The following is a 20,907-nucleotide window of genomic DNA, read 5'->3' as shown; positions in this document are numbered from 1 at the left end:
CCCCCCAAGCCCCCGTTACCTGGAGCGGTGTCCGGGCTCCTCCAGCTCCCTGCGCAGCTGCCCCACCACGGCCAGGATGACGGCCTGCTGTCCTTCAACACCCCACAAAATACCCCAAACCGACAAAAATCCCCCAAAACAACCAAAAAACCACCAGAAAAATCCCCCCAATAATCCCCCAAAAAACTCCACAAAAATCTCCAAAAAAATGCCTAAAAATTCTGAAAAAATCCCTGAAAAATCCCAAAAAATTCTCTAAAAAATCCCAAAAAATTCTCCAAAAAAATCCCAAAAATCCCCTAAAAAATCACCAAAAAATCCCCTAAAAAATCACCAAAAAATCCCCCAAAAATCCTAAAAAATTCTGAAAATATCCTAAAAACATCACCAAAAAAATCTGAAAAAACCTCAAAAATTCTGAAAAAATTCTGAAAAAACCCTCAAAAAATTCTGAAAAAATCCCTAAAAATCCTAAAAAACCCCAAAAAATTCTGAAAAAGATCCCTAAAAATTCTGAAAAAAATCCCTAAAAAATCCCCCAAAAATTCTCAAAAAAATCCCAAAAAATCCCCAAAAATCCCCAAAATTCCCCCCAACTCCTCCATTCCACCCCCCAATCCCCCGTTACCTGGAGCGGTGTCCGGGCTCCTCCAGCTCCCTGCGCAGCTGCCCCACCACGGCCAGGATGACGGCCTGCACGCACGGCTTGCAGGGATGATCCCGCAGCAGCTCCCGCCGGCCCACGAGGCGCTGGAAGTTGAGCACCGGGAAAGGCCAAGCCGTGACCAGATCCCGGAGCACCAGGGGCCGGCCGTCCAGGAACGCCGCTTGGAACAGGACGGGGTAGAGGTGGGCGGGAAGCGCGGGCAGGATGGGCAGAGGGTGATGGGCCACGATGCGGCGGGCGCACAGGAAGAGCAGGGAATCCGAGTATCCCGGCGGGAGCTGGCGTTTGGGGACGCACGGCGGGATTTGGGTGGAGGAGCGGCTGCGAGAAGGAGCCATGGCGGGATTCTTTCTCCCCCCCTCGGCGGGGGAAAAAAAAAAAATACCACAAAAAACCTTCTGGAAATCTTGGGGTTTTTTTTTTTTTCTTCCTGTGGCCCGCTCCCGAAATGGGAAACCTGAGGGAGGGAAATTTGGGGTGGGGGGTGAGAGGGAAAAGGGAGAAGGGAAGTTGAGCGGAGATTTCCTGAAAAATGGGAGTGTACCCCTAAAAGAGTCTCACCCTCATCCAGGGACCCCAAACGAGTCCAAGGATCGCCCAAAACAGTGCAGGGACCCCCCAGATTCCACAAACCAGTTTGGAACCTCCAAACCAGTCCAAGGATCCCCCAAACCCAGTCCAGGGATCCCCAGATCTTCACAAACCAGTCTGGAACCACCAAACCAGTCCAGACACATCCCAAACCAGTTCAGGGACCCCGAAATCAATTCAGGGATCCCCCAAAACCAGTCCAGAGACCCCCCTAAACCTGTCCAGGGACCCCTCAGACCCCCACAAACCAGTTTGAAACCTCCAAACCAGTCCAGGGATACCCCAAAGCAGTCCAGGGACCCCAAAATTAATTCGGGAATCCCTCAAAACCAGTCCAGACACCCCTAAGCCTGCCCAGGGACCCCCCCAGATTCCATAAACCAAATCCAGGACCTCCAAAACCAGTCCAAGGATTCCCCCAAACCCAGTCCAGAGACCCCTAAACCTCTCCAGGAACCCCCCAGATCTTCACAAACCAGTTTGGGACCTCTAAACCAGTCCAGGGATCCCCCAAACCAGTCCAGGGACCCCAAACGAATCCAGGGATTCCCCCAAACCAGTCCAGGGACCCTCAAGATTCCAGAAACCAGTTTTGGAACCCTTAAACTAGTCCAGAAACCCCAAACCAGTCCAGGGATCCCCCAAAACCAGTCCAGACCCCCCTAAACCTGCCCAGGGACCCCTCAGACCTCCACAAACCAATCCAGAGATCCTTAAACCAGTCCAGACACACCCCAAACCAGTTTAGGGACCCCAAAATCAATTCAGGGATCCCCCAAAACCAATCCGGGGTCCCCTAAACATGCCCAGACATACCCCAAACCAGTCCAGAGATCCCCCAAACCCAGTCCAGGGACCCCCAAACCTGTCCACGGACCCCTCCAGATTCCACAAACCAGTTTGGGACCTCGAAAGCAGTACAAAGATCCCCCAAACCAGTCCAAGGATCCCCGAAAACCAATCCAGAGACCCCTAAACCTGCCAAGGGACCCCCCAGATCGCCACAAACCAATCCAGAGATCCTTAAACCAGTCCAGACATATCCCAAACTAATCCAGGGACCCCAAAATCAATACAGGGATCCCCCAAACCCAGTCCAGACACCCCTAAACCTGTCCAGGGACCCCCCAGATCGCCACAAACCAGTTTGGAACCTCCAAACCAGTCCAGGGATACCCCAAACCACTCCAGGGACTCCAAAATTAATTCAGGGATCCCCCAAAACAAATCCAGACATCCCTAAACCACTCCAGACACACCCCAAACCAGTTCGGGGACCCCAAAATCAATTCAGGGATCCCCCAAAACCAGTCCAGGGACCCTTGAAACCAGTTCAGGGATCCCCTAAACCAGTCTAGAGACCCAAAAAGCCCCAAATCCAGTCCAGGGATCCCCCCAAAACAATCCAGGGACCCCTAAACCTGTCCAGGGACCCCTGAACCAGGTCAGGGACCCCAAAACCAGTTCAGAGACCCCCAAACCTGTCCAGGGCCCCCTCTAACCCCCAGAACTCTTAAACTCTCTCAGGGACCCCCCAAAACCCGCCCAGAGATCCCACAAACCTCCCCAAACCGGTTTAGGGATTCCCCCCAAAAACCACTTCAGGGATTCCCAAATGAGGCCAGAGATACCCCAAAAACAACCCAGGGACCCCAAAACCGGCCCAGGGACCCCAAAACCGGCCCAGGGACCCCAAAACCGGCCCAGGGACCCTAAAACTGGCCTAGAAACACCCCCAAAACAGCCCAAGGACCCTAAAACCGGCCCAGGGACCCCAAAACCAGCTTAGGGACCCTAAAACTGGCCTAGAAACAACCCAAAAACAGCCCAAGGACCCTAAGACCCGCCGAGAGACCCCCCCAAACCAGCCCAGGGACCCTAAAACCGGCCCAGGGACCCCCAAAAACAGCCCAAGGACCCTAAAACTGGCCCAGAGACACCTCAAAACCAGCCCAGGGACCCTAAAAATGGCCCAGAGACCCCCCAAAACAGCCCAAGGACCCTAAAACCGGCCCAGAGACCCTAACACCAGCCCAGGGACCTTAAAAACGACCCAGAGACACCTCAAAACCAGCCCAGGGACCCTAAAACTGGCCTAGAAACACCCCAAAACCAGCTCAGGGACCCTAAAAATGGCCCAGAGACCCCCAAAAACAGCCCAAGGACCCTAAAACCGGCCCAGAGACACCTCAAAACCAGCCCAGGGACCTTAAAAACGACCCAGAGACCCTAACACCAGCCCAGGGACCTTAAAAACGACCCAGAGACCCCTAAAACCGGCCCAGGGACCCCCAAACCAGGCCCAGGGACCCTAAAACCGGCCCAGGGACCCTTAAAACCAGCCCAGGGACCCCCAAAACCGGCCCAGGGACTTTAAAACCAGCCCAGAGACCCCAAATCAGCCCAGGGACCCCAAAACTGGCCCAGAGACCCTAAAACCGGCCCAGAGACCCTAAAACCGGCCCAGGGACCCTAAAACCGGCCCAGAGACCCTAAACCCAGCCCAGAGACCCCCAAACCAGCCCAGGGACCACCCAAACCCAACCCAGGCACCCCCAAACCCCAAACCAGCCCAGGGCACCCCCAGATCCCCCCCAAATCAGCCCTGGGACCCCCCAAAACCTTCCTAAAAACCCCTTCCCTCAGGGACCCCCCCAATCCAGCCCGTCCCACCCACCGGCTCCTTCCCATCCTTCCCGCTCCAGGCCGGGACCCCTCCCCAACCCCCCTAAACCCACCCAAGAACTCCCCCAGCCTCCTTAAAGCCACCCAGGGTCCCCCCCAATCTCCCGAACCCCCCGAAGGGATCCCCCGAACCCCCAAACCGGCCCCGGCAGCCTCCCCCCCAACATGGCGTCCCCCACTCACCGCCAGCCCGCAACCCCCACCCGCCCCGCGCCGTACGGAAGCTCCGCCTCCGGGTTTATGCGTTGAGTCCGCCAATCAGCGTGCGAGAGCCACCCAAGGGGCGGGGCTTAGCATTTTTATTGGCTTATAGAGCTGTCTGTCAAGGCTCATAATGGATTCTCATTGGTCGTGGGTGTGTGGGCGGGCGCTTCCCGGTTTGCCGGTGTTCATTGGCTCGCAGTGCTGTCAATCACGGATCTCTGACTTTCTATTGGCTAGCTCGCCGGCGGAGCGGGAGGTTCGCTCTGAGGCGGCCCCGGAGTACCTCCCTCGAGCTTTCCTCGATTCCCGATCCTAATCCCGGTCCCCGATCCCGGTTCCCGGTGCCGATCCCGAGGTTACGGAACAGCACCGGGAGCTGAGGGCGCTGCTGAAGCGCTGGGAAGCGGAATCCCCGCGGGAACGGCGGCGGAAACTCCGCCAGCTCTTCCTGAGGGGACCCGCGGCGGGAATTTGTCTCTGAGGGGAAAAGGCGGGAAAGTCCCTGAGGGGAATCCTTGGAATTGAGTTTGGCTTAGGGCGGCTGGGATGGTCCGTGGGGTGGTTTTTTGAGGGGCTCTGAGATGGTTTTGAGGGGCTCTGAGATGGTTTTGAGGGACTCTGGGATGGTTTTGGGGACTCTGGGATGGTTTTGGGGCTCCTGGGGAAGTTTCTGGGGTGATTTTGGGGCGCTGGAGAAGGGGAAAGTCTCTGGGCTGGTTTAGGCCTTTCCCTGTGGAGTTTTAGGGAAGCTCGGCGTGTCTCTGGGATGGGAGGAGCAGTTTTGGGGAGATTTCCCCTATAAAAAATCCCCCTGTGCTTCTGCTGATCCAAGTAATAAAAACACTTCTGTGTCGCGACAGCGACCGCGTCACCCTCTGTCGGCGACAGCGATAGCGGCGACCGGAAGTAGCGGCCTGGGGGACCGGAATGAGGGAGGCACCGCCTGGATCGGGTGCGGCGATAAAAAGGTTCCGGGCGGAAGCGGCAGCCGATGGTAGGGAGCGGGGGAACCGGAGGAGCAGCGACACCTTGGGGACATTTGGGGACATCCAGAATCCCAAAATTCCCCGTCCCCATCCCAAATTTCCGCACCAAAGGCACCAGGAACTTTTTTTTTTTTTTTTTTTCCATACGGAGCTTTATTCACACGCGAGGGGAGGGGGCCCGGAGCCCCCCCCTCCGAAAATACAGAATTGGGCGGCCCCTGAGGGGGGGACCCCAAAATCCAATTCCCCCCTTTTTTTAGAGGGAGGAAGGAAAATTCCCGAAAAAAAATTCCCGAGGGAATTCCCGGGATTTTTGGGGGGAAATCCTGGGAAAATCCCGAGGTGGGAGGGGCGGGTCCATCCCTTTAATTCGGATTTTTTTTTTCCAGTCTTTTTTTTTTTTTTAATAATTAATAATAATAATAATAACAATAATAAATAAAAACCTCGAGGCTTAAAAAAAAAACACGACAACAAAACTTTAAAAAAAAAAAAACGCCGGAAAAAAAAAAAAAGGGAAGGGGAAATGAATTGAAGAAATTAACGAACGGCTGCCAGAAATTAATGATGAATTAATTAAGTGTTAATTAAGCGGAGGAGAAGGAGGTGAGGGGAGGGTCCCCTGGCAGTGAGCAGAGCTGGGAGGGAGCGCTGGGTTTGTCCCCACACCCCCAAATTTGGGGACCCCCCACCTAAATTTGGGGACCCCCACCCGGATTTGGGGACCTCTCAGTTTTTGGGGACCTCCCAATTTTGGGGACCCCCCCCTCCATGGCACCTCCATCTCAATTTGGGGACCTCCCAATTTTGGGGACCCCCTCCATGGGACCCCCCCCCCGCCCCAATTTGGGGAATCTCCCAATTTTGGGGATCCCCCCTACCCCATTTTGGGGACCTCCCAGTTTTGGGGACCCTCACCTCAATTTGGGGACCTCCTCCATTGGACCCACCACCCCATTTTGGGGACCTCCCGGTTTTTGGGGATCTCCGAATTTTGGGGACCCCCCTCCATGGGACCCCCCTACCCCAATTTGGGAACCCCTCACCTCAATTTGGGGGATCTCCCAATTTTGGGGACTCCCACCTCAATTTGGGGACCTCACGGGTTTTGGGGACCTCCCAATTTTGGGGACCCCCCTCCATGGCAACTCCACCCCATTTGGGGAATCTTCCAATTTTGGGGACCCCCTCCATGGGACCCCCACCCCAATTTGGGGGACCTCCCAATTTTGGGGTCCCCCTCCATGGGACTTCCCACCTCAATTTGGGGACCTCACGGTTTTTGGGGACCTCCTAATTTTGGGGACTCTCCCCTCCATGGCACCTCCATCTCAATTTGGGGGCCTCCCAGTTTTGGGGATCCCCCCTACCCCAATTTGGGGACCTCCCAATTTTGGGGACTCCCACCTCAATTTGGGCACCTCCTCCATTGGACCCACCATCCCAATTTGGGGACCTCCCGGTTTTGGGGGATCTCCGAATTTTGGGGACCCCCTCCATGGGACCCTCACCCCATTTTGGGGATCTCCTAATTTTGGGGACCTCCTCCATGGGACCCCCCCTACCCCAATTTGGGGACCCCTCACCTCAATTTGGGGACCCTCACCTCAATTTGGGGACCTCCCAATTTTGGGGTCCCCCTCCATGGGACTTCCCACCCCATTTTGGGGACCTCCCGGTTTTTGGGGACCTCCCAATTTTGGGGACCCCCTCCATGGGACCCTCACCCCAATTTGGGGACCTCCCAATTTTGGGGACCCCCTCCATGGGACTCCTCCATTTTGGGGACCTCATTCATGAGATGGCCCCATTTTGGGGACACCCCCCACCCCAATTTGGGGACCTCTTCCCTGGGACCTCCCCCCAATTTGGGCACCTCCCAGTTTTGGGGACCCTCTCCATGGGGCTCCATGTTGGGGACCTCCCACCCATGGGGACCTCCTCCATGGGACACGTTCCTCCATTTTGAGGACCTCACGATTTTGGGGGCCTCCCACCCATGGGACCCCCCATTTTTGGGACCCCTTCCCATTTTGGGGACCCCTTCCCATTTTGGGGACCCCCCTGGCTTTGGGGACCTCCATTTTGGGCACCATCCCCATTTTGGGGATCCCTCCATGGAACCCCCTGAAATTTTGGGGACCCCAAATTTTGGGTCCTGGAGGATCTGGAGATTTGGGGCCACCAAGGTGGGACCTGGAGGAGGTTTGGGGCCACCAAGGTGGGACCTGGAGGAGATCCGGGTCACCAAGGTGGGACCTGGAGGAGATTCGGGTCACCAAGGTGGGATCTGCTGGAGGTTTGGGGCCACCAAGGTGGGACCTGGTTGAGATTGGGGTCCATAAAGGTGGGACCTGGAGGAGGTTTGGGGTCACCAAGGTGGGACCTGGAGGAGGTTTGGGGTCACCAAGGTGGGACCTGGAGGAGGTTTGGGGTCACCAAGGTGGGACCTGGAGGAGATTCGGGTCACCAAGGTGGGACCTGGAGGAGGTTTGGGGTCACCAAGGTGGGACCTGGAGGAGGTTTGGGGTCACCAAGGTGGGACCTGGAGGAGATTCGGGTCACCAAGGTGGGACCTGGTTGGAGATTTGGGGCCACCAAGGTGGGACCTGGAGGAGATTTGGGGCCACCAAGGCGGGACCTGGAGGAGGTTTGGGGTCACCAAGGTGGGACCTGGAGGAGATTCGGGTCACCAAGGTGGGACCTGGAGGAGATTCGGGTCACCAAGGTGGGATCTGCTGGAGGTTTGGGGCCACCAAGGTGGGACCTGGTTGAGATTGGGGTCCATAAAGGTGGGACCTGGTTGAGATTGGGGTCACCAAGGTGGGATCTGCTGGAGGTTTGGGGCCACCAAGGTGGGACCTGGAGGAGGTTTGGGGCCACCAAGGTGGGACCTGGTTGAGATTGGGGTCCATAAAGGTGGGACCTGGTGGAGGAGCTGGAGGAGATTGAGGAGCACCAAGGTTGGACCTGGAGGAATCTGAGGAGGTGCTCAGGTGGGACCTGGAGCAGCTGATGGTGCCCAGGTGGGTCCTGGAGGATCTGGAGATTTGGGGTCACAAAGGTGGGACCTGGAGGAGGTTGGGGCACCAAAGTTGGACCTGGAGGAGATTTGGGATCACCAAGGTTGGACCTGGAGGACCTGGAAGAGATTTGGGGTCACCAAGGTGGGTCCTGGAGGAGCTGGAGGAGGTTGGGAGGTGCTCAGGATGGACCTGGAGCAGACGACGGTGCCCTGGAGAAAACTGAGGGCACCAAGGTTGGTCCTGAAGAAGATTGAGGGCACCAAGGTGGGACCTGGAGGAGATCTGGGGGGCACCAAGGTGGAACCTGGAAGTGGTGGGAGCACCAAGGTGGGACCTGGAGAAGAAGATGGACACCAGGATGGGCGCAGGAGAAGGAGGAGAAGATGGTGGACCCCAGGATGGGTCCTGGAGGACCTGGAGAAGAAGATGGACACCAGGATGGGTGCAGGAGAAGATGGTGGACACCAGGATGGGTGCTGGAGAACCTGGAGAAGAAGATGGACACCAGGGATGGGTGCAGGAGAAGGAGAAGATGGTGGACACCAAGGTGGCTCCAGAAGGATCAAGCAGAGCCGTCCTGGGTGGGTTTTGCAGGACCAGGAGGAGCTGGTGGGTTCCAAGGTGGGTCCAGGAGGAGTCTGGGGCCACCAAGAGAGGTTGGGCAGGATCTGAAGGAGGCGAAGGGCACCAAAACAGGTCCAGGAGAAGCTGGAGGAGATAATGAGGGCCAAGATGGGTCTAGAAGGACACCAAGATGGGTTCAGGAGGATCAGGAGGAGATGATGAGCTCCAAGATGGGCCCAGAAGATCCAGGAGGAGATGCTGGACCCCAAGATGGCTTCAGAAGGACCAGGAGTTGGTGATGGACACCAAGATGAGTTCAGAAAGACCAGGAGGAGATGATGGACACCAAGAAGGGCCCAGAAGATCCAGGAGCAGATGGGAGGTCCTGGGACAGGTCCAACGGGGCCGGACAGACCCGGTGGGTGATGGGACAGGATGGACACGGTGACACCTGGGGACATCCAGCCCACCCAGCTCCTCCAGAATGGACAATCGGCCACCACGGCCCCACCTCGGGCCACCACTCCCACGGGGACACCTCCCAAGTCTCTTCCCTGTGGGAGACAATTGTGGTCCCCTGGTGTCCAGGTGAACTTCTCCCACCTTCCCAACCCCATGGAGACCCCGCAGAGCCGAGATGTTCCTTGGGACACCCCCGTGAAGAACCAGGCAGTGACGCAGCCAGAAGGTCGGGATGGACCTCAAGGGCTTCTCCTCATCTCCGTGTCCGGGTGGGAAGGGACGGAGACAATCGCTGGATGTCCTCTGTCCATGAGGTCTGGCTGGAGATGGAGCTCACTGTGTGATGGAGCTGGAGAACCTTCTGGACCTCCCAGTTCTTGGTGGAGATGGAGCTCACCATGTGATGGAGAACCTCATGGACCCCCTGGTTCTTGGACTTGGAGCTCACCACGTGGTGGAGAACCTCACAGGCCTCCTTGTTCTTGGAGATGGAGCTCACCATTTGGTGAAGATTCACATGGACCTCCTGGTTCTTCATCTTAGTGGAGATGGAGCTCACCAGGTGGTGGAGGCCGTCATGGACCTCCTGGTTCTTGGTGGAGATGGAGCTCACCACGCAGTGAAGAACCTCACAGGCCTCCTGGTTCTTAGCGAAGATGGAGCTCACCACGTGGTGGAGAATGTCATGGACCTCCCAGTTCTTGGTGGAGATGGAGCTCACCACGTGGTGGAGAACCACTTGGACCTCCTGGTTCTTCATCTTAGTGGAGATGAAGCTCACCAGGTGGTGGAGGCCGTCATGGACCTCCTGGTTCTTGGTGGAGATGGAGCTCACCACGCAGTGAAGAACCTCACAGGCCTCCTGGTTCTTGGAGATGAATCTCACCACGTGGTGGAGAATGTCATGGACCTCCCGGTTCTTGGTGGAGATGGAGCTCACCATGTGGTGAAGCTGGAGAACTTCATGGACCCCGTAGTTCTTGGACATGGAGCTCACCACGTGGTGGAGAACCACTTGGACCTCTTGGTGGAGATGGAGCTCACCACGCAGTGAAGAACCTCACAGGCCTCCTGGTTCTTGGAGATGGAGCTCACCACGTGGTGAACCACTTGGACCTCCCGGTTCTTGGTGGAGATGGAGCTCACCACGTGGTGGAGAACCACTTGGACCTCCTGGTTCTTCATCTTAGTGGAGATAGAGCTCACCAGGTGGTGGAGGCCGTCATGGACCTCCTGGTTCTTGGTGGAGATGGAGCTCACCACGCAGTGAAGAACCTCACAGGCCTTCTAGTTCTTGGAGATGGAGCTCACCATGTGGTGGAGAACCACGTGGACCTCCCGGTTCTTGGTGGAGATGGAGCTCACCATGTGGTGAAGCTGGAGAACTTCACGGACCCCGTAGTTCTTGGACATGGAGCTCACCACGTGGTGGAGAACCACTTGGACCTCTTGGTGGAGATGGAGCTCACCACGTGGTGGAGAACCACTTGGACCTCCTGGTTTTTCATCTTAGTGGAGATGAAGCTCACCAGGTGGTGGAGACCGTCATGGACCTCCTGGTTCTTGGTGGAAATGGAGCTCACCACGCAGTGAAGAACCTCACAGGCCTCCTAGTTCTTGGACATGGAGCTCACCACGTGGTGGAGAACCACTTGGACCTCCCGGTTCTTGGTGGAGATGGAGCTCACCACGTGATGGAGAATGTCATGGACCTCCCGGTTCTTGGTGGAGATGGAGCTCACCACGTGGTGAACCACTTGGACCTCCCGGTTCTTGGTGGAGATGGAGCTCACCACGCAGCGAAGAACCTCACGGAACCTCCCGGTTCTTGGTGGAGATGGAGCTCACCACTCGGTGAAGACCCGCACCGACCTCCTGGCTCTCGGTGGAGATCGGTGCCACCACCTGGGGACTTTGACCCTCGGAGGGGACGGGGCCGGCGGCGGGGTGGGGACGGCGCGGCGGCGGCCGCTATAGGACGCCCTCCATGAAGCTGGTGTCCAGGTGCTGGATGAGGACGCGGATGAAGGACATCTCCTTGCGCGTGTTCTCGAAGATGACGCGCGGGTCGTCCGATTGGCAGCGCAGGCAGTTGGGGGCCATCACCATGGCCAGGTTGTTGACGTCCATCTTGGTGACGGCCACGTTGGCCGGCTGCACGAAGACCTGCAGGCGGTGGGAGGAGAAAGGTGGAGGTCAAGGGGTTGGCGGGTGGAAGGACCAGGTGGACCCGGTTCTTCACCGTGTGGTGACAACCCAAAATCACCTTGAGAGAAAGAACCCAGAAGGGGCATCCAGGAGGTCACGGACACCTGGGGTTGGTGGGAGATGGGTGGAAGGACCACATGGACCTCCTGGTCCTTGGAGGGGATGGAGGTCACCGTGTGGTGAACTTGGAGAACCCAAAACCGCCTCAGGAGAAGGAACCAGGAGAATCCACCAGGGGCATGGACTCATGGGGTGGGAGGAGGAGGATGGAGATGATGGAGTTGGTGGAACTCCTGGTTCTTGAGGGTGATGGAGCTCACCATGGGATTGGTGGACCTCCCAATTCTCGGCCACCACACGGTGACCTCAGAGAACCCAAAACCACCTCACGAGAAGGAACCAGGAGAATCCACCAGGGGCATGGACTCATGGGGTGGGAGGAGGTAGATGGAGATGATGGGATTGGAGGAACTCCTGGTTCTTGAGGGAGCCATGGGATTGGTGGACCTCCCAATTCTCGGCCACCACATGGTGACCTCAGAGAACCCAAAACCACCTCAAGAGAAGGAACCAAGCCCAGGAGGTCACACAAGAGGACACAGAAAACCTGGGGTGGGAGGAAGGAGATGGAGATGATGGGGTTGGTGGAACTCCTGGTTCTTGAGGGAAATGGAGCTCACCATGAACCTCCCAGTTCTTGACCACCACATGGTGACCTCCGAGAACCCAAAACCACCTCAAGAAAAGGAACCAGGAGAATCCACCAGGGGCATGGACTCATGGGGTGGGAGGAGGAGAATGGAGATGATGGGATTGGAGGAACTCCTGGTTCTTGAGGGAGCCATGGGATTGGCGGACCTCCCAGTTCTCGGCCACCACGTGATGACCTCCGAGAACCCAAAACCACCTGAAGAGCATGAACCAGGCCTGATGGGTCACACAAGAGGACACAGAAACCTGGGGCACGAGGAAGGAGATGGAGATGATGGGACTGGTGGAACTCCTGGTTCTTGAGGGAAATGGAGCTCACCATGAACCTCCCAGTTCTCGGCCACCACACGGTGACCTCCGAGAACCCAAAACCACCTCAAGAGAAGGAACCAAGAGAATCCACCAGGGGCATGGACTCATGGGGTGGGAGGAGGAGAATGGAGATGATGGGATTGGAGGAACTCCTGGTTCTTGAGGGAGCCATGGGATTGGCGGACCTCCCAGTTCTCGGCCACCACATGGTGACCTCAGAGAACCCAAAACCACCTCAAGAAAAGGAACCAGGAGAATCCACCAGGGACATGGACTCATGGGGTGGGAGGAGGTAGATGGAGATGATGGAGTTGGTGGAACTCCTGATTCTTGAGGGAGCCATGGGATTGGCGGACCTCCCAGTTCTTGACCACCACATGGTGACCTCCGAGAACCCAAAACCACCTCAGGAGAAGGAATCAAGCCCAGGAGGTCACACAAGAGGACACAAAAAATCTGGGGCGGGAAGAAGCAGATGGAGATGATGGGACTGGTGGAACTCCTGGTTCTTGATGGAGACGGAGCTCACCATGAACCTCCCAGTTCTTGACCACCACACGGTGACCTCAGAGAACCCAAAACCACCTCACGAGAAGGAACTAGGAAGGTCACCATGGGCATGAACTCATGGGATGGGAGGAGGAGGATGGAGATGATGGAGTTGGTGGAACTCCCGGTTCTTGAGGGAGCCATGGGATTGGTGGACCTCCCAGTTCTCGGCCACCACATGGTGACCTCAGAGAACCCAAAACCACCTCAAGAGCAGGAACCAAGCCAGGAGGTCACACAAGAGGACACAAAAAATCTGGGGCGGGAAGAAGCAGTTGGAGATGATGGGACTGGTGGAACTCCTGGTTCTTGATGGAGACGGAGCTCACCATGAACCTCCCAGTTCTCGGCCACCACATGGTGACCTCCGAGAACCCAAAACCACCTCAGGAGAAGGAACCAGAAGAATCCACCAAGGGCATAAACTCATGGAATAGGAGGAGGAAGATGGAGATGATGGAGTTGGTGGAACTCCTGGTTCTTGACGGAGCCATGGGATTGGTGGACCTCCCAGTTCTCGGCCACCACACGGTGACCTTGGAGAACCCAAAACCACCTCAGGAGAAGGAACCAGGAGAATCCACCAGGGGCATGGACTCATGGGGTGGGAGGAGGATGGAGATGATGGAGTTGGTGGAACTCCTGGTTCTTGAGGGAGCCATGGGATTGGCGGACCTCCCAATTCTTGGCCACCACACGGTGACCTCCGAGAACCCAAAACCACCTGAAGAGCAGGAACCAGGCCTGGTGGGTCACACAAGAGGACACAGAAAACCTGGGGAGGGAGGAAGGAGATGGAGATGATGGGATTGGTAGAACTCCTGGTTCTTGAGGGAGATGGAGCTCACCATGAACCTCCCAGTTCTCGGCCACCACATGGTGACCTCCGAGAACCCAAAACCGCCTCAAGAAAAGGAACCAGGAGAATCCACCAGGGGCATGGACTCATGGGATTGGAGGAGGAGAATGGAGATGATGGGATTGGAGGAACTCCTGGTTCTTGAGGGAGCCATGGGATTGGTGGACCTCCCAGTTCTCGGCCACCACGTAGTGACCTCAGAGAACCCAAAACCACCTCAGGAGAAGGAACCAGGAGGATCATCCAGGAGCATGAACATCTGGAGTGGATGGAGGTGATGGGGTTGGTGGGAGATGGGTGGAAGGACCACATGGACCTCCTGATCCTTGGAGGGGATGGAGGTCACCGTGTGGTGAACTTGGAGAACCCAAAACCACCTCAGGAGAAGGAACCAGGAGAATCCACCAGGGGCATGGACTCATGGGGCAGGAGGGAGGAGGATGGAGATGATGGGATTGGAGGAACTCCTGGTTCTTGAGGGAGCCATGGGATTGGCGGACCTCCCAGTTCTCGGCCACCACACGGTGACCTCCGAGAACCCAAAACCACCTGAAGAGCAGGAACCAAGCCAGGAGGTCACACAAGAGGACACAAAAAATCTGGGGCGGGAAGAAGCCGATGGAGATGATGGGGTTGGTGGAACTCCTGGTTCTTGAGGGAAATGGAGCTCACCATGAACCTCCCAGTTCTCGGCCACCACACGGTGACCTCAGGGAACCCAAAACCACCTGAAGAGCAGGAACCAGGCCTGGTGGGTCACACAAGAGGACACAGAAACCTGGGGCAGGAGGAAGGAGATGGAGATGATGGGACTGGTGGAACTCCTGGTTCTTGGCCGCCACATGGTGACCTCCGAGAACCCAAAACCACCTCAGGAGAAGGAACCAGGAGAATCCACCAGGGGCATAAACTCATGGGGCAGGAGGGAGGAGGATGGAGATGATGGAGTTGGTGGAACTCCTGGTTCTTGAGGGAGCCATGGGATTGGTGGACCTCCCAATTCTTGGCCACCACACGGTGACCTCAGGGAACCCAAAACCACCTGAAGAGCATTAACCAGGCCTGGTGGGTCACACAAGAGGACACAAAAACCTGGGGAGGGAGGAAGGAGATGGAGATGATGGGACTGGTGGAACTCCTGGTTCTTGGCCACCACATGGTGACCTCTGAGAACCCAAAACCACCTCAGGAGAAGGAACCAGGAGAATCCACCAGGGGCATGAACTCATGGGGTGGGAGGAGGAGAATGGAGATGATGGGATTGGAGGAACTCCTGGTTCTTGAGGGAGCCATGGGATTGGTGGACCTCCCAGTTCTCGGCCACCACATGGTGACCTCAGAGAAACCAAAACCACCTGAAGAGCAGGAACCCGGCCTGGTGGGTCACACAAGAGGACACAAAAACCTGGGGAGGGAGGAAGGAGATGGAGATGATGGAGTTGGTGGAACTCCTGGTTCTTGACCACCACACGGTGACCTCAGAGAACCCAAAACCACCTCAAGAAAAGGAACCAGGAGAATCCACCAGGGGCATGAACTCATGGGATTGGAGGAGGAGAATGGAGATGATGGGACTGGTGGAACTCCTGGTTCTTGAGGGAGCCATGGGATTGGTGGACCTCCCAGTTCTTGGCCACCACATGGTGACCTCCGAGAACCCAAAACCACCTGAAGAGCAGGAACCAAGCCAGGAGGTCACACAAGAGGACACAAAAAATCTGGGGCGGGAAGAAGCCGATGGAGATGATGGGGTTGGTGGAACTCCTGGTTCTTGAGGGAAATGGAGCTCACCATGAACCTCCCAGTTCTCGGCCACCACACGGTGACCTCAGAGAACCCAAAACCACCTCAAGAGAAGGAACCAAGCCCAGGAGGTCACACAAGAGGACACAGAAAACCTGGGGTGGGAGGAAGGAGATGGAGATGATGGGGTTGGTGGAACTCCTGGTTCTTGAGGGAAATGGAGCTCACCATGAACCTCCCAGTTCTTGACCACCACATGGTGACTTCCGAGAACCCAAAACCACCTCAAGAAAAGGAACCAGGAGAATCCACCAGGGGCATGGACTCATGGGGCAGGAGGGAGGAGGATGGAGATGATGGGATTGGAGGAACTCCTGGTTCTTGAGGGAGCCATGGGATTGGCGGACCTCCCAGCTCTTGACCACCACATGGTGACCTCCGAGAACCCAAAACCACCTCACGAGAAGGAACCAGAAGAATCCACCAAGGGCATGGACTCATGGGGTGGGAGGAGGTAGATGGAGATGATGGAGTTGGTGGAACTCCCGGTTCTTGAGGGAGCCATGGGATTGGTGGACCTCCCAATTCTTGGCCACCACACGGTGACCTCCGAGAACCCAAAACCACCTCAGGAGAAGGAACCAGGAGGAGCATCCAGGAGCATGAACATCTGGAGTGGATGGAGGTGATGGGGCTGGTGGGAGATGGGTGGAAGGACCACATGGACCTCCTGATCCTTGGAGGGGATGGAGGTCACCGTGTGGTGAACTTGGAGAACCCAAAACCACCTCAGGAGAAGGAACCAGGAGAATCCACCAGGGGCATGGACTCATGGGGTGGGAGGAGGAAGATGGAGATGATGGAGTTGGTGGAACTCCTGGTTCTTGAGGGAGCCATGGGATTGGCGGACCTCCCAGTTCTTGACCACCACATGGTGACCTCCGAGAACCCAAAACCACCTCAAGAGAAGGAATCAAGCCCAGGAGGTCACACAAGAGGACACAAAAAATCTGGGGTGGGAAGAAGCAGATGGAGATGATGGGGTTGGTGGAACTCCTGGTTCTTGAGGGAGCCATGGGATTGGCGGACCTCCCAGTTCTCGGCCACCACACGGTGACCTCCGAGAACCCAAAACCACCTGAAGAGCATGAACCAGGCCTGATGGGTCACACAAGAGGACACAGAAACCTGGGGCAGGAGGAAGGAGAATGGAGATGATGGGACTGGTGGAACTCCTGGTTCTTGAGGGAAATGGAGCTCACCATGAACCTCCCAGTTCTCGGCCACCACATGGTGACCTCCGAGAACCCAAAACCACCTCAAAAAAAGGAACCAGGAGAATCCACCAGGGACATGGACTCATGGGGTGGGAGGAGGATGGAGATGATGGGGTTGGTGGAACTCCTGGTTCTTGACCACCACGTGGTGACCTCCGAGAACCCAAAACTACCTCAAGAGAAGGAACCAGGAGAATCCACCAGGGGCATGAACTCATGGGGCAGGAGGAAGCAGATGGAGATGATGGGACTGGTGGAACTCCTGGTTCTTGAGGGAAATGGAGCTCACCATGAACCTCCCAGTTCTTGGCCACCACACGGTGACCTCCGAGAACCCAAAACCACCTGAAGAACATGAACCAGGCCTGGTGGGTCACACAAGAGGACACAGAAACCGGGGGAGGGAGGAAGGAGATGGAGATGATGGGACTGGTGGAACTCCTGGTTCTTGACCACCACACGGTGACCTCAGAGAACCCAAAACCACCTCAAGAGAAGGAACCAGGAGAATCCACCAGGGGCATGAACTCAGGGGGCAGGAGGAAGCAGATGGAGATGATGGGATTGGTGGAACTCCTGGTTCTTGAGGGAAATGGAGCTCACCATGGGATTGGTGGACCTCCCAATTCTTGGCCACCACATGGTGACCTCCGAGAACCCAAAACCACCTCAAGAGAAGGAACCAGAAGAATCCACCAAGGGCATGAACTCATGGGGCAGGAGGGAGGAGGATGGAGATGATGGGATTGGAGGAACTCCTGGTTCTTGAGGGAGCCATGGGATTGGCGGACCTCCCAGCTCTTGACCACCACACGGTGACCTCCGAGAACCCAAAACCACCTGAAGAGCATGAACCAGGCCTGATGGGTCACACAAGAGGACACAGAAACCTGGGGCGGGACGAAGGAGATGGAGATGATGGAGTTGGTGGAACTCCTGGTTCTTGACCACCACGTGGTGACCTCAGAGAACCCAAAACCGCCTCAAGAAAAGGAACCAGGAGAATCCACCAGGGGCATGGACTCATGGGATTGGAGGAGGAGAATGGAGATGATGGGATTGGTGGAACTCCTGGTTCTTGAGGGAAATGGAGCTCACCATGAACCTCCCAGCTCTTGGCCACCACACGGTGACCTCCGAGAACCCAAAACCACCTGAAGAACATGAAGCAGGCCTGGTGGGTCACCGGGCGGGGCCAGCAGAAGAACGCTGCTCCTACCTGGAGGAAGCGGATGAGGTAGCACAGCACCATTTTGTTGATCCGGGGCAGGGAGTGGACCACGGCGATGGCGGCCTCGGGGTTCTCGTAGTGGGAGATGCAGCGCTCGTAGAACTCGTGAGGGATCAGCGGCTCCTCCAGCTCGCGGTACCACAGCTTCAGCAGCGACGCTGCGGGAGGACACGGGGACAACGGGTGAGATCTTCCACGTGGAGCTTCTGTCCCACCGAGAAAAAAAAAAAAAGCCACCCCGAGGTCCTACCGGGAACGTGAGGGTCCTCCAAGCCGGTGGGGATCTTCCATTGGTCCACCTGCAGCTTGAGGGCGTTGACCTCGTCGATGTCACCGGGGACCCTGTGGGTGGGGGGGGGAGAAGAGGTGTTGGTGGCCGAGTGACCGACGGGGACCTCCCCGCCCGAGAGCTTTGGGGGCTCCAGGAGAACCAGGAGGGGACATCAGCTGGGCATGGAGCTGGGTGATGGCACCAAGACCCCATCTTGGGGGACACTGGGGAGAAATCTCCACGGCCTTGGAGACATCTTGGGAGCCACCAAGACCCTACCATGACTCTGGTGGTCACCTTGGAGAAACCTCCATGGCCTTGGAGCCATCTTGGGAGCTTGTTGGTGCCACCAAGACCTTGCCATGACTGGTGGTGACCATGGAGAAACCTCCATGATCTTGGACTAAGGAGAAGCTGGAGAGACCCACTGGATAGTGCCACCTTGGAGAAACCTCCATGGCCTTGGAGCCATCTTGGGAGCTTGATGCCACCAAGACCCTGCCATGATGTTGGTGGCCACCATGGAGAAACCTCCATGGCCTTGGAGCCATCTTGGGAGCTTGGTGACACCAAGACCCCACCATGACTTTGGTGGTCACTATGGAGAAACCTCCATGGCCTTGGAGTCATTTTGGGAGCTTATTGGTGCCAAGACCCTGCCATGATGTTGGTGGTGACCACGGAGAAACCTCCATGGTCTTGGACCAAGGAGAAGCTGGACAGACCCACTGGATGATGCCACCAAGCTGGTGCCATGACTGGTGGCCACCATGGAGAAACCTCCATGATCTTGGACTAAGGAGGAATTGGAGGGACCCACTTGGCTGGTGGCCAAGCCACCACATGGCTCTGGTGGCCACTGTGGAGAAACCCATGGAGCAAGGAGAAGCTGGAGTGACCCAGGGGATGGTGCCACCAAGATCTCACCATGACTGTGGTGACCACCATGGAGGAACCTCCATGGAGTGAGGAGAAGTTGGAGAGACCCACTTGGATGGTGGCACCAAGACCCCGCCATGACTGGTGGCCACCATGGGGAAACCTCCATGGAGTGAGGAGAAGTTGGAGAAACCCACTTGGATGGTGCCGCGATGACTGGTGGCCACCATGGAGAAACCTCCATGGCCTTGGAGCCATCTTGGGAGCTTGTTGGTGCCACCAAGACCTTGCCATGACTGGTGGTGACCACGGAGAAACCTCCATGGTCTTGGACCAAGGAGAAGCTGAAGAGTCCCACTGGATGGTGCCACCTCGGAGAAACCTCCATGGCCTTGGAGCCATCTTGGGAGCTTGGTGGCACCAGGACCCCACCATGACTGGTGGTGACCATGGAGAAACCTCCATGGCCTTGGAGCCATTTTGGGAGCTTGATGCCACCAAGACCCCACCATGACTCTGGTGGCCACCATGAAGAAACTTCCATGGCCTAGGAGCCATCTTGGGAGCTTGGTGGCACCAGCACCCCACCATGACTAGTGGCCACCATGGAGAAACCTCCATGGCCTTGGAGAAGAACATCCCGAAACGTGACTTTCCCCCATTTTAAGACAATTCTTAGGAAAACCTCCAACTTGCCGCCACCACGAGATGTCCCCATGACGGTGGGGTGGCTTTACCTGAAGATGCCCTCGGTCTGGTCCCCGTTGAGCGCCAGGACCTCCTCGGAGAGGCGGGTCTGCACCCAGGGCAGCTGCCGGTCCGGGTACCGCTCCTTCTGCATGGCCACGATGTCCTGCAGGGAGCTGCCGAACATGGACGGGTTGAAGACGGCGTTCTTGGCGTGACGGATCTCCTCGATGTTCGGCTTCTTCAGGCCCTGCAGGAGACACCAGAGGTCACCTGTGGTCTCTGTGGTGGCTGAGATGGGATGGACTCAATGCTGCCACCAACCGGGTTGAGCTTCATGGTGATGGGGATGGAGGATTCCAGGAAACTTGGTCAAGGTGGTTCCACCATATTTCATCCACCAACCATCATCCATCCATCATCCATCCATCATCCATCATCCATCATCCATCCATCATCCATCATCCACCAACCATCATCCATCATCCATCCATCATCCATCATCCATCATCCACCAACCATCATCCATCATCCATCATCCATCATCCATCATCCATCCATCATCCATCCATCATCCATCCATCATCCATCATCCATCCATCATCCATCCATCATCCATCCATCATCCATCATCCACCAACCATCATCCATCATCCACCAACCATCATCCATCCATCATCCATCATCCATCCATCATCCATCCATCATCCATCATCCATCATCCATCATCCATCCATCATCCATCATCCATCATCCATCATCCATCATCCATCCATCATCCATCATCCATCATCCATCCATCATCCATCCATCATCCATCCATCATCCATCATCCATCATCCATCCATCATCCATCATCCATCCATCATCCATCATCCATCATCCATCATCCATCCATCATCCATCATCCATCATCCATCATCCATCATCCATCCATCATCCATCATCCATCCATCATCCATCCATCATCTATCATCCATCCATCATCCATCATC

At 56.4% G+C, this 20,907-nt stretch overlaps 1 protein-coding gene across 1 annotated transcript in view; it reads right to left on the bottom strand.

The window, feature by feature from the left end:
- Positions 1–10,131: 10,131 nt before the first annotated feature.
- LOC136374739 (rho GTPase-activating protein 39-like) overlaps positions 10,132–20,907 on the bottom strand; it is a gene marked incomplete at its 5' end in the record, with an annotated part of 42,476 nt that continues 31,700 nt past the window's right edge. Inside the window, 6 exon segments of the mRNA XM_066340131.1 lie at positions 10,132–10,206; positions 10,302–10,897; positions 11,004–11,351; positions 18,064–18,233; positions 18,326–18,417; positions 19,963–20,162. Of these exon segments, the coding sequence (XP_066196228.1) occupies positions 11,157–11,351; positions 18,064–18,233; positions 18,326–18,417; positions 19,963–20,162 (657 nt within the window).

The sequence above is a fragment of the Sylvia atricapilla genome, unplaced genomic scaffold (genome assembly GCF_009819655.1).
Source record: "Sylvia atricapilla isolate bSylAtr1 unplaced genomic scaffold, bSylAtr1.pri scaffold_115_arrow_ctg1, whole genome shotgun sequence".
NCBI lineage: Eukaryota > Metazoa > Chordata > Aves > Passeriformes > Sylviidae > Sylvia > Sylvia atricapilla.
The sequence above is the reverse complement of the archived record's forward strand: the minus strand, read 5'-3'. Positions and strand labels throughout refer to the sequence as shown.